This window comes from Passer montanus, unplaced genomic scaffold, assembly GCF_014805655.1.
Source record: "Passer montanus isolate IOZ18808 unplaced genomic scaffold, ASM1480565v1 scaffold57, whole genome shotgun sequence".
In the NCBI taxonomy this organism is placed as follows: Eukaryota; Metazoa; Chordata; class Aves; order Passeriformes; family Passeridae; genus Passer; species Passer montanus.
This window is the reverse complement of record NW_024370705.1, coordinates 2,329,042-2,342,517: the sequence shown is the minus strand read 5'-3', so window position 1 is coordinate 2,342,517 and position 13,476 is coordinate 2,329,042. Positions and strand designations below refer to the sequence as shown.

General features: G+C 47.2%; 1 protein-coding gene across 1 annotated transcript; it reads right to left on the bottom strand.

The window, feature by feature from the left end:
- Positions 1–149: 149 nt before the first annotated feature.
- On the bottom strand, positions 150–12,735 carry LOC120510384 (T-box-containing protein TBX6L). Its single transcript, XM_039726180.1, has 9 exons — positions 12,364–12,735; positions 8,141–8,285; positions 7,047–7,149; positions 6,438–6,602; positions 5,971–6,117; positions 5,247–5,317; positions 4,396–4,487; positions 3,882–4,074; positions 150–3,289 (listed from the first exon to the last, which is right to left on the bottom strand). Exons 1-9 carry the CDS (start codon positions 12,377–12,379, stop codon positions 2,863–2,865), a joined length of 1,359 nt encoding a protein of 452 aa, XP_039582114.1. The 5' UTR covers positions 12,380–12,735; the 3' UTR covers positions 150–2,862.
- Positions 12,736–13,476: the final 741 nt, after the last annotated feature.

Sequence of the window (13,476 nt, the reverse complement as noted above, 5' to 3'; positions counted from 1 at the left end):
GGAGAGCAATGAATGCTGAAATCAACAGCGTGTCATGCATGTACAAACCAGCCCCAGGTAACATGACTAAAGCACAGCACGTTGCGCTTGAGAAAGATGCACAAAACCTACACTTTGGAGTTTATTTTATTAGTCTTAATGGCCTGACTTCCACACGTCTCATTTCCTTTTATTGAAGCTGTCAGAGGCATTACATTATCTCACACGCGTGCAAAACCAGCATTCCAGGCGCGCTCATACAGACTTGAAATGCCAGAGCAGAAGAAAACAAGCCAGTGGGAACTGCACAGGGCGGGGGCGGGAGCAGAGTCCAGAGCACACCTACAGGCAAAATCTCCCAAGGCTTCCCGAACGAGCCGAGCGCAGGCTCTAATCAGAGAGAAAGGATAGGTACTTCTCCGAGCTGGATGATTCACTGGAGAAGGGCGAGCAGTCCTGTTGCAACAGAAGGCTGATGAGTAATTGATGGCTCGTCCTAGGCACAAAGCCGAGTCTTTTACCCCAGTGCAGAAGGCGTCTGCCAAACCAGCTCCACCGACAGGCCCAGGGGGCAGCAGCACCTGCACTGCTACTGCAAAGGTTCGAAAGAAACAGCATTGCACTCGTATTTTCACAGGAATTCCCCAGTGCTGCCCAGCTGTCCTCAGTTACTCATGCTCGCTGCAGCTTTTCATCCTCATTAGCGCTCTGTGACAGGGAAACGCATCCCAGCTACAAAGATAAAGAAACAGATCCAACCAGGTAACCTGTGGGGGATGCATTCTCTCTCTCTTTCTCTTGTGGGCATGCTGCTGGCAGCGATCCCGTGCACAAAGTACCCCCCTCGGGTCCTGCACATGGTGCCCAAGGCACTCACTCAATTCCCCGGCCATTCTGCTCCTCTCGTTTCAAAGATGTGAAGGACAGTAGGAAAATTAACTACTAATGGCCAGAGACAGCCTTTTACAGCTGACCTGCCTTCACAGAGCTGGCATTTGGACAGCAGGGAATCATGATATTTTGGATTAAAAAAAGCCTGCTCCACATTTTGTTTCCCCAGTCAGATTTCTTTTTAAGTGAGTTGCTCACATCCACATGTGTGTCATGCACAGCAGGTACAAATCACTGCTGGCCAGGGTGCCATCAGAGGGGAGGCTCACAGGGCATTATGTACATGTACAGTGGCAAAGTCTGACCTTTATTTCAACGCTGCATATCCTCAAACCCTGGGAAGCCCAGGGGAAGTACTCAGCTGCTCTGTAAATATCATAATTGTGGTACAAAAGCGGTTCACAATATACAATTTAAATAAGAAAACAGTCATTGTAGCTGAGCCCACAAATTTTCAGGGCTACTTTTCACAGTAATTTTAACAATAACAACATGGCTCAGCATCCCTATGCTATGCAGATGCACAGTGAGGAGTTGGTGCCCCAAAAACCTGGTGCACAGCCTTTCCCAGTGTCCCTGCACAGGGGTCCTGAGGCACAAACCTGCACAGGTCTGTTCAGAGACATCATCCTGCTGCACACACACACTCACACTCACACACACACACACACACTCACTCACACGTGTGCACACAGAAAACCATCTGGCACACAGGCTAAAAGCCACACCTCAGTGCCTACTGATGGCTGCAGGCACATGGCAGCTATTAGTGTGACATGAAAACATTCCCTAAATAACAGCCAGGAGCATGTCTATCCTCCCTGAGAAGCAGTGAGTCTGTGTCACCAAGTCCCCAGTGCCAGGGCCATCTGCACTTGGGCAAACAGGGAGGCCTCCCCCTTCTAACAGGAAGATGAAATGAATCCCTGCTTGCATGGCAGTGCACAGGCTGCTCCTGCCTAGGATGGGACCACAGAGGAGGGAGGTGGAACCACTCTGATAACTAAACATGGAGAGATGCCTGCAGACTCCCAGACAGGTGAGATAACTTCACACACTCACAGAGCACTGCAGGAGCCACAGCTATAAATGATATTTTCCAGGGGTGGCAGGGAGCAGGAGTAAGTTCACAGTAGAAAATTTCCTTTCTCTCCAAAGGAAGAGGCTGGAGTGACACAGAGCACTGCTGTTCATGGCCCTGCTTCTGACAACCTTGGAAAGCCCCAGAGGAACCCCCCACATTCCATGAACGTCCCTCCCCCTCCACAGAATGAAGAGCATTTCACTGACTTCAAATCTAGGGCTGGCAGAGGAGGGATGGGCAGGGGGACAGGAGACACCACACACAGCCTTGCTGCTACTTCTCCTGCATGGAACAAACTCCCCTGCCTGCAGACTGCAAACTCTGCCCCTGCTGTGCTCCAGGCAAACCTTGCTTGCTGTGCATTTTACTCTCATCTGCTGCTGGAAGAAAGGCAAGATTCTAGCTTTACTTTGACTACACTAACTGAGGAAGCTGCTCAGAGTTCACCAGCATTGCTTGCTTTGCTCGCCTTTGCAGTATTTTCTACAGCTTTTTGGCCATGTGGATGGCTCACTGGAAGTCCTCAGCCACTATTTCCTTGCACCAAGTCCCAGGAGGAGGGGATGTTGGAAACTGCCAAATGCGAGGTGCCAGCACTGACTGAGAGTTCAGCAGCTCTTTAAATACTGTTCTTGCAGACCTGTGGTTTCCTACTCCTGCTGGGAAAATAACCACTGTAGAACACATTGAGCCTGATCCACAGTGACATGGCTGGGCAGCCACCAGTTCAACCACTGCTTGTGAAATATGGTGAGGATTGTGCAAGGAGACAAGGAAGTGAAGGTCCCACGCTACTGCTTGCAGCAATACCTCTGCCTAGTGTAGGCAAAGCTTCACAAGTCCAACAGTAAATTCAATCTCATTTACAATTTTCTTTCAGTTTTTTCACTGGGAAGGGTCCTCCCCATTCACCAGCAGGCGTAGGGGAACAGAGGGTACTGGCTCCACTCTGCCACGGTGCCGTGGGCATGTCCTGGAGTTCCCTGTGTGTTGTATTCCGTGGAGAAGGCCGAGTAGCTCATTGCCCTGTACTGGCTGTGGGAAGGCACCACCCACTGCCCCAGGCCCTGCTCGGTGCCATAGGGACTGTACATGGGCGCCCGGGCCCCGGCTTTCCCCACAGAGTCCAGAGCCATGTTCACCACTCCTGTGTAGTCCTGGGGAGGAGGCAGAGGGGGGGGCAGCGGGGGCAGGTTGGTGAAGCCCTCTGGGAGCTGTTTGGAGTCGTGCTCGGGCACCATGGCGAGATCCAAGGCGTGGCACCTTGCCCGGAAATCATTCAAGGTCGTGGTGTCACGGCTGGGAAGCTGCTGGCTGTCCCCAGCTTCATGGAACCTGTGCCCAAGGGCAGAGAGAAGAACAAGTCACACCTACCACAGTGGAAAACTATGGAAAACCCACAAAAATGCCCTGGGGAAAAGCAGGGCAAGCTCTTCCCCTTGCCTACTGCTTCATCTTACTGTGGATTTTAGCCCAAGCCTTGCTGTCACACTCACAGAAAAATGAAATGCCAGAGAAAGTGAGTCCAGACTAACTTAGTTCAGGCTAAGTTCTAGTCTGGACTCACACCCAATTTTGTAATGAGGAAGGAAAAATGACTGAAATCTTGTAACTCCTACAACACTTCCTCCAAAGGACAGGCAAGCTCTGTAGTACTCAGAGTTGGCTGGGAGACCAGTTGGGGACAGGAGAATAAAGAACACTACAAAGACATGAGCATGGCCAGAACCAGTGGGTTCGAACTAGAAGAGAAAGGCTATCCTTGCACCTATGACCATGCTAATCTACCATCACTCAACCACGTGTGCTCTCCAACAGAAAGGCATCCTCCCCCTATTCCTGGCTGTTTTTTCTGAGGGAATCCCCAGCAGAAGAAGAGGAATGCCTCCAGCTGCAGTGTGGCTTTGGAGCAGGAGGCAGCACTCACCGGTACGTGTGGTAGGACGGCGTTGGCACCTGCTGCTCTCTGGCCAGAGCCTCCCTCTGCTCAGCAGGCACCGGCGAGGCCGCGGGGAAGGCCTGGCTGCTGCTCTGCTCCGAGCCCCAGAAGGGATAGCCACTGCTCACCACCACAGGGTTACTCTCTTCCTTCACGTCGACATTCTCATCCTTCTCAAAATCTGACTCAAAGCAGGGAAAAGAAAGAATGGGAAAGAATGAGAAAGGGGAAGAGGGAGGCAAAGCTCACAGTGGTCTGTTGGCAGTTGCAGTAATCACAGGATGGTGGAAGGAAACACACAGCCACCTCCTGCAGTCCTTCTGCCTTAAGGGAACAGCCCCTTCCAGCTCCCTTCTGCCCACATACTGTGGTGCTCAGCCCTGCCTGCCCTCTCTCCTTAGCTGTGCTACTGCAAGCAGCACCATGAGCTGGAGCAAGGAATTATTTAGCTTAAAAATAATTTAATATTATCATTCTCTGGGTTTGTTGTGATCAATATTACCACGTTCCTCAGCAGCAGGCTCCTTTTCCTCAGGCAGCTTCCTCTTCTGGCTCTTGGCTGGACTGGGTTTCTGGCATTTGGCTCGTCCTTCCCTGGAAAGAAACAAGATGGGGGGGGTAGCTTGGATGTAAGCTTTTTGCCTAGATATTAGGAGGAGAAAGAAAATCCATAACATTTTTAGAGTTTAAGTAAAAAAGAGTAAATTTTGGCCTTTTTCATCAGGATTTTTTTTTGAGATTTTTTCAGGCATAAAATAACACAAAACAAAATCTCAGATATATTTGTAACATTTTCTGCTTGGAAAAAAAACCTCCATTTTTTTTCCTTCTCTATTGCCAGTCTGGGGTTGCAATTTAAGCCTTTTTTTCAACTCATCTAATGGCTGCCCTCAGACCAAGCAGGAGATCTCACTGGTATTGGATCCATCTTCCCTCTTGCAGACAAAATCTCCCCCTGGAAGAGACACATTTCCACCCACAGGAAAAGGAGACAAGGGAGCCTCCAAATGTCAGAATCAAGCTGATCTCCAAGAGACCAAATGGTCTGCTGTGGACTCCTGTTATCACTGCTATTCACATGTCAGACTCCAGTCTAGCTCCAACGTGCAAGGGAGTGCAGGTCTCAAATTTGTCACACCTCCCACATTTCTGTAGGAATTGTCACCTCCTACTCCCCAAGTCTCTTGAGAAGAGGCTGCACAGAGGGACATCACTCCCAGATACAGGGAAATGCAGTGTGCACAATGCAGCAGGCTCAGCAGAGCTGGCTGGTAGGGTTTTGTTCAAAGACCTTGGGCAAAATTCACAAGTGAACTCCAGCTAGAAACAAATTAAAATGAAAAAACAGTTTACCTTCGAGTGTTCTTCCCATGTTCACGGAAACCTTTAGCAAATGGATTGTTGTCAATCTTGAGCTTTGTAATCTTTAAATGAAACGAACAAGACTCAGCATCACAGTGACTGTTCCAAGACCTTCACCTTTATCACAAGGTATTTATCACAAGAGATGAATTGTATTTATCACAAGAGACAAACTGTGTGAGGGTTTTGGACATGGCCTTGCCACAGTATCTCAGCTCTCCCAGCAGCTCCCATCATGGATCAGGAACTGACCCACAGAGAGAAGTGACCCCACAAGAGATAAATTGTATTTATCACAAGAGAGAAACTGTGCGAGGGTTTTGGACATGGCCTTGTCACAGTATCTCAGCTCTCCCAGCAGCTCCCATCATGGAACTGACCCACAGAGAGAAGTGACCATACCAGGATAAGCAGGGATTAGGGTGGGATTCATCTGACTAGATAAATATAAGGGTAAGGATCTGTATCTGGACCTGCAGCCATATTTTTTACTGCATTTGGAGTTCTGTGTCACACTGTGTCTGTGTCTGACAGTGCACTCAGGACCATCAAAGCACATGACTCATCACAGAGGAGATGTTTTCCACAGGAACCACAATGTGCCTATTTCTTCCCACTCTTCACCACAGGTGCCCAGGATGAGCAGACAGGAAGGATCCACCTTCCTCTACAGGAATTTCACAGCGTGTCCAGAAGCAGAGCCTGCACACCATACCTGCTCGTTCTGGTAGGCAGTGACAGAGGTGAAGACAGTCTCAGGGAAGCTGAACACCTGGAAGATGCTCCAGCGGACGCTGAAGAGGTCATCGGCCTGCACGATGTGGAAGCGCGGCTTGTAACGGTGCATGGAGTGCAGGATGATCTGGGACACACAAAGGACAAGGCTGCCATGTGCCACCACTGCCAGCACACTGCAGATCCCCTGTGCAGACTCCCAGGACACCCATTCCTAAGCAGGGACTCCTGCTGGGAATGGGTGTCTCCAGCAAGCCCCTCTAGTGACAGCACAGACCCACTCCTTCCCTGGCAGGGAGCTAAGGGGGTACAAGAGCTGGGCTGAGGGAAGAAGAAAGGGCACTTGGATATGTTTTAACTTCTACATCATCTAATTTCTCACAAATCCTACTTATTTCCCACAAAGTTCATCTTCAATGAACTCCAAGAGAGCACAGCACAACCTACATGCCCATGTTGATCCAGAGTGTTGTTAGTGAGCTTCAGTTTTTGGAAGGAGACAGGTTCTTTCATCCAGTGGCTGCCAGGAGCTGGGGAATCTGGGTGGACATAGGTGCGACAAGGGAGCTGGGGCTCTGCTTTTCCAGCAACTTCCCACTGATCTTTATTCCACTGTGAAGGGAAAGACAGAAATTTGGAGCTTAAAATAAAATCCTTGCAGTACAGAAAAGGGCCAGCAAGTTTGCTTCACTGTCCATTCAGTGCACTCCTCTGAAACACAAGTAGCAGACTCTCTCTTATGAGCCATGATCATGTTACCAAATCAGCTCCAAGTTTAGGTCTCATTTTTCCTCCCTTTCTCCCTATGGCTGCCAGAAAAGTCTGACATTAATCATGATTAAAACTGTACTGCTTACAACGAAAATTAGTTACCTTTCCAGCTGCTCCCCAAGCAAAACTGACAAATAACTCCAGAGAGACATAAAATCCATCAATTACTTCTGAACTTTGTCCAAAGAGAATTTATTTATCAGTGTGACAAGTGAAGCATAAAGATTAATCTATTTCAAACAAAGATGAAAGGACAGCATAAATTCTATTATTTAAAGTACTTACCTTGTACCTGAAGTTATCCATTGGCACAAAATCTACCAGCATGAGGTACTTGGCATATGGGATTAAGCCAGAGACTTTGATTTTGCATTGAGGAAACATTCGTCTGAAGGAGAAATGAAAAATAGAGTACAATGGTTTCTCTGTGCAGTGGCTGTTAATGATCAAGCAGCGTGTCACATTTACTCACTACTGTGCAAAGCCCTGTGAGCAGTATTTCTCCAGCCAGCCACTGACCATTTGTCCATCTCACTGATGGACTGTTTAGTCCTGTGGGGTTGGATGGGATAGACACTAACAGGGCAGCAGTCACTGAGGGCCGACACTGTTTCAGCTTTTGTTCTTCCAATTCCTCTAACACACCAGTGGGAAACTTGAAAGGAACTATTTGGAGGCTGTACGTAGTTCCTGGCCTGCTGCAGCTCTCACAGCCCTGGAGGATGGATTAAATGTGAGCGTGGGCAGAAGACGTGCTCTCATCTAAGAGCACACCCAGCTTTCTGTTCCCGTACTCCCTGCCACTACTTTTAACTTCTGACTCTGCAAAAAAGCTTTGACAGCTACCTCCCTACCCAAAGGGATTATTCCAGCTCACAGCAGCTTTGACACAATACTTTACAGCTTCACGATTCCATCTTCTTTCACTGCAAGCTCCACAATACATGACTCATTTATACTTCACTGGAGTCTGCACACACAGATCTTTAAGATTCTGGGCCATATTTTTGTCTGCAAACACAGACTCAAACCCAAACATTTACTGCTCAACTGCTGCTGCCTGTGACCCAGGCAAAGGAAGCCCAGGGCACTTCCAGAGCAACCTCAAAGTGACAGGAAGAACACCAGTGTTAAGTGGTGAGATAAGGGTACAGGAGTTTTCTCAGCACATCAGCCCCACAAGTAACCTTTTGCACTTCACAGTTTGGACTCCTATGACACCCTGAAAGTGTGCCATTTTTCTGCCAGAAACAGGAAGATCTGCATAACTGGCTACAAAAGCAGTTTAAGGGCCACCATTCAAAAAGTGATCACCTGGAGACTTTGCCAACAGCTTAGAGGGGTGTGGTGTGTGTGGTCAGCTGTCCTGTGCCCCTTACCTGCCAGATTTGGTGATGATCATCTCAGTTCCTATCTGGTGAAACTTCATCCAGAGCCCCATGTCCTCGAGGGTGACCACGATGGAGCTCTGTGGGAAGGGCTCCAGGCTGGGGGAAGGAAGGGCCTCACACGGCGCTTTCACGTCTGGAGGGAGAAAAGAGACTGCAGACAGACAGGAGGGGAACTGACCCTGGTCTGGCAGTCTGTGCCACTACAAACCTCTAAAAACTGTTAATTTTCTCCAAAGGATTTTTCTGACTTAGTAGGCTCAGAGGTAGGGAGCCTTTTCCAACAGGTTTGGTTTTAGCTGGTAGGGCCTTTTGTAAGATCTGTGTGTTGTACCAACTCAACCTAAATTCCACTGTTACAAAACCCAGGCTGGCAGGTAGCCACAAGCCACTGTGCTGGTATGATCAGGGTTACACAAAACACTTTATGAAGAGAATACAGTGAAAGCTGAAAGGACTGGAAAGATTTTAAGTGCACCAGTGGCTAATAGGGGAAAATGACAAGTAGGTGGTAGCAGAGGTGAAAAATGCCCTCAGAAGACAAAGATGAGACAGACAGGAGCCCTAAATGTAAGAGAAGGCAAGAAAAGGAGGTGACAGAGACAGAATGGACAAACTATATTCTGAGAAGAGAATGGCTGGTCTGAACTGGAAGTGCAGCTGGGGACCACTGAGGAGCCTGTGAGGGGGTGGAAGGTGTATTTTCAGTAACACACCATGGCAATGCTGCAATCTGCCTGCTCTTCTTCTTGGAGGCACAGGACCAAACTGTGGGCCTGGGGAAGAGGAAAGGGAAAGCATTCTGGAGGAACTGCCTCTGGTGTCGATGGTACCAATCACCTCCGCACAGCTTTTGGATTAAAAACCTCCTTAAAGCCCCCAGCAGGTGCTCTCAGCAATATTGTAAGGCAGGCAAGATTGCTGCTGCCCTGCTGAAAAGCCCAGTTCCATTTTAGGTGAGAATGTGACCCAGTACAGTTGTGGTGGGCTGAGCTCAGGCCCAGCAGGGTTTAAGAACACTGCCCTGAGGAGGGGTGAGGAGCCTGCTCAGCAGAGCACCCACAGGAGCTGGGCTGTCCCCTCTGGGTGGTGCATTAGCAGCCAGGCACAGCTATTTGTTTAAAAGGTAGATTTTTCTGCCTTCCATCCTGATCAGGTTTTATTCAGAGCACAGCAGAAAAAAGGGAAATTTTACCTTGTTACAGCTTTCCTGAGTAATGTCTTCAAAAGAGTATTCACAAAAAGTAGACAACTATTTTCAGAGAAATTAGCTTTTTTCACAAAGGGACATCTTTCCACCAAAACAACCCAATACAACTCTAAGTGGTTCTTCCCTAAGGATTAAGAAGTAGAAAACATTAAAATGTAATTTTGTCTGTTTGTAGAGGTCTTTAGGCATTTAAAAAATCCTCTACCCTTTTTTCTGCTTTGATCCAACATTAATGAACTGGCCAAGAAGTGACACCTAGTTTGCTCACCAAGATTAGCCTGTTAACATCTTCTTACGAAAGCTTCCCCCATATCCTCTTGCAAAGACATGAAAGCTGCCATGAGACATGCATTTGGTAGCTCAGTGCAGCACATGTATCAAAAGGAGTTACAATAAAATTGGGCTGATTTCCCACAGGAGCCATCCAGTCACAAATAAATGCAAACAGGTTTTGATTAGCTAGACAGATGCTCACTCCTTCCCCAAATGAATTTTCGAATTAACATTTCTTTAAGCAAATTCCAAAGCCATTAAAAGAGACTACAAGAAGGCAGATCTCAGGAGTCTTTAGAGTGGGGAGATTTCCAATGTAGTCGAGAGGAATTGAAGTGAAAGGAGTTCAACACTGAATTAAAAATCAAAGGCAGACGTCAAAATCTGGTTTTTACCACATTGAGTCCACAAGGCACCTGTAGGAGCACAATGCTACAGGAGACAGGGACAACAAATGCTGCAGCTAAGGTTTGAAAATGCAGTTAATGCCTCTCACCCTGCAGGTCTGTGTGCACAGGCTGAGGCTGAGAAGCAGGACATGATCAGTCTGCATGAGGACTGGAGCCCAGCAAGGGTGTGAGCTGGGAATGGATCCACTCAGCTGCTGTCAGCTCCAGCAGGACCCTGCAGTGATGGATCTGTTGGTAGGATTCTGTTTGCTGATTTGGTTTGGATTTTTGTTTCCCTGCTAGTTTGTGCCTGTGTGACTGATGGCAAGGCTCATGCACTCACCCTCCCACAAAGATGCCTGAGTGTTGGAACTATGGCACGGAGAGGTTTGGGCAGAGTGTCCAAGCACTGAGTGGAACTTGTGTGAGCTGCACTTCTATGGTTTCCTCTTCGGTGCAACTTGGTTTTCAAACCATTATTATCAAAAAGAGATTTCAACCTTTTCCAGCAGTTCTAATTTTACTTTTTAAAAAATATTCCTATTATCATTGTGTTGGTAACACCATACATGGCCTGTTCACAAACAATTTCTTTATGTCCAGATGAGGTTGAAAGGGAGGAAGCTGCTAGGATAAAGGCACTGAAAATTGGGAGATCTTCAATCTATTCTGTGATGGATTTCAAGGTCCTTACAGCAATAGGAGTAGCTTGTGCTACAGTCTCTGTATCTAGAATGAGCTGTGCATATCTTTTTGTCATCTTGGGGACAGAAAGGAAAGAAGGAGAAATGTGAGACAATTTAGTAGTTTTAGGGAGAAGATCTCTGGATAGAAGACGCTGGAGTACAATTGCCTCACCTAAAGCAGTTCCTCAATTAATTTTCCATTACCAAGACAATGTTAAAATATCTGAAAAATTTTTGCAGCCTTCCCAAAATGTGTAGGATAGGATTTGCAATACTGGGAAAACTCCAATAAGGGAAAAAGCTATGCTTATCTTGACTAAAATCAGCTATTATTACATGTGTTGCTGTTATCTTCCAAGCAAAGCCCAACACTCACAGCTATCCAGTCTCCACCAGGGAGGAATGTACATCAATATACAAAGTTTTCTAATAAATTCATCTTGCAAACAAGCAAAAAAACCCTCCCATGTTCTCTGATCTTCTCAATGTCAGCAGAAACACCCTGACCCTCTGGAGAGAGCCTCATTTCCCAGACCCAGAGAGTTTTTTGGCAATAACAAAAGCATGATGTTCTACAAATGCAACAGCTTCATCTCAGACGCATCCAGTCATCACCTGGAACATTTCTGCTGTAGGGGGTCATACACCAGAAGCAACCCAGTAAGAAAATTAGCTGAATACTGCAATATTTGGAATCTTTAACATGAAAAAAAACATAATACAGTCTACTTTTTTTTTTTTCATAGCTGCTCCTTTGTTTCTCAACTTAAAATTCAAGTGGCAGAAATCAGTACGAATCAGATCAACACAGCAGGGACTGAAAAAACCCAAAACAGCAGCAAAGGTGGAAATAATCTAAATCACTGCACGTGTATTTTTGTCATGAATGAGACATCTTGCAGAGGAAGAGCAAGGAAGCTGAGACTGCACAATCACCTCTGATGTGCCTATAAACTGGGCCAGGGTTTTTTTCTGATGTAGAGTGAAACCACAGAGTAAATTTAGGGTTCAGTTGCACTGATAAATACAGCACCTCTGGGCTGGCCCTTAGTGTCCCAAGGCATCTCTGTCCTTGTGCCCAATCCAACAATGCTCCACACAGGAGAGATTAACAGCATGCTATGAGATGGGCTGAAGGAAAACATAATGAAACCCCACGGAAATCACAGAAATCCTGTGCTGGGCGTGAGCCTGGAAGGAGTTGGCTACGCCTGATTGGGGTTCATGCTTTCAAAGAACATAGGAAATTGGAAAAAAAACCCCCAAAACCAGAGGGTTTGTATCAGAACTGTTATCAAAAATATAACAAGTATTTACAAACTTTCTGTGGCCTTCCACCTGAAGAACTCAGTGCTTTGCAGACAATACACAAACAACACCTCCAGCCTTCAGCTGAAGGGTCACACTGCACAAGGTGATGTGGGTAAGGGAATTTTGGGCACAATTGTGAGCAAACCTTTACAAAAGATCTTCTAAGGCTCTCAAAAAAACCCACTCAAATTCACAATTTTTGAAAAAAAACCCAGTTTTTAAATCCTCTCCAGCCCCATGCACTCTTCTAAAATGCTGGTAAGGCCTTCAGGAGCGCTTCCCCCTTCCTGGCATGGGTCTGGGATATTTCTGTGCGGTGAGAAAGGGAAGGAGTCCTTCACTTACCTGGTAAAGCTTGCATTTTTCCATGTACTGTGACGTCGAGGAGCTTGCAGGGCCAAGAGAGCCACCAGAGTTCTTCCAAGGGGAGCCAAAATAGTCCCGTTCAAAAGCAGGTCTGATTTCCTGAAGCAAGCACAAGCCCTTCCTTCCGAGATCCAGTGTCAAGAGTGAGCGGGATGAGGATGGGACTCCAGGCACAGCTAGCCAAGGTGAGTTCCTGTTTTATGGAGGCTAATGAGCAGGGAGGAGCTTCCCGCCAGGGTTGTCCCCTTGCGAGCCTTTGATGTCCAAAGGGACAAAGAGAGGAAGGATCTGCAGCAATGGCTGCGGCTAGGGGAAGAAAATCAAAGAGAATTAACATGGCTTTGACATACAGGAAACCCTACAGGGGAAATGCACCTTGATTTACTGCTAACGCACTTTAAAACAAATAGAGACAAGACTGAAAACATCGGTTGAGGACTTAGCTACAAAATAAAAACAAATCCCTTAAACAGCAAGCGGGGATTTCTCTTTGGCTGTTCCATGGGTTTGTGATGATTCTCATCTTAAGTACACAGGATCATTTTACTCTTGATATCTGGTATCAGAATCAGGACGGCATCCAGCTCCTTCCTTCCCAAGTGGGTGATTAACAGTCTGTGTAAAGTTTGCTCTCCCCACTGGAATGCTGCAGCAACACATCCCTTCACCCCTGATGCCTTCTCCAACAGCACGACTGTGAATAACAATGAACACATTTGATGGTGTAACGTCCCTCCTCTGCCCAGTTGCTGCATTCCCAGCCTTGAGCTGCACTTTCTTCCCGGAAGGATCAGGAACTGGAGTTATGCCTTGCTCAAGGCACTGCTCTTACCCAGGGAAGGCTGAGCAGAAATCCAAGGGCTTGAGCATTTTCCCTTAATTAGTTTATTCTGCAAGTGTGACCATTAGCTTTTGTGCTTATAAGTGCTTACAAGTGCTAAGAGACAGCAATCAAGGCTCAAGCTCCAGGGCCCAAGACAGCCACTGCACCTCCTGAGGAAGGGGTTCTGTGCATGCACACACACAAATGGCTGTACTAACATTTACAGGAGCAAAACGCTCAAAATGTGGAGGTCAAAAGCAGAATTTCAC

Coding starts and splice junctions, on each gene's coding strand:
- LOC120510384 (XM_039726180.1), bottom strand. Junction 4,488..5,246: donor CATGGGAAGAACACTCGAAG/GTAAACTGTTTT, acceptor GTTTCTTTCCAG/GGAAGGACGAGCCAAATGCC. Junction 4,075..4,395: donor GCCTGCTGCTGAGGAACGTG/GTAATATTGATC, acceptor GCTTTGAGTCAG/ATTTTGAGAAGGATGAGAAT.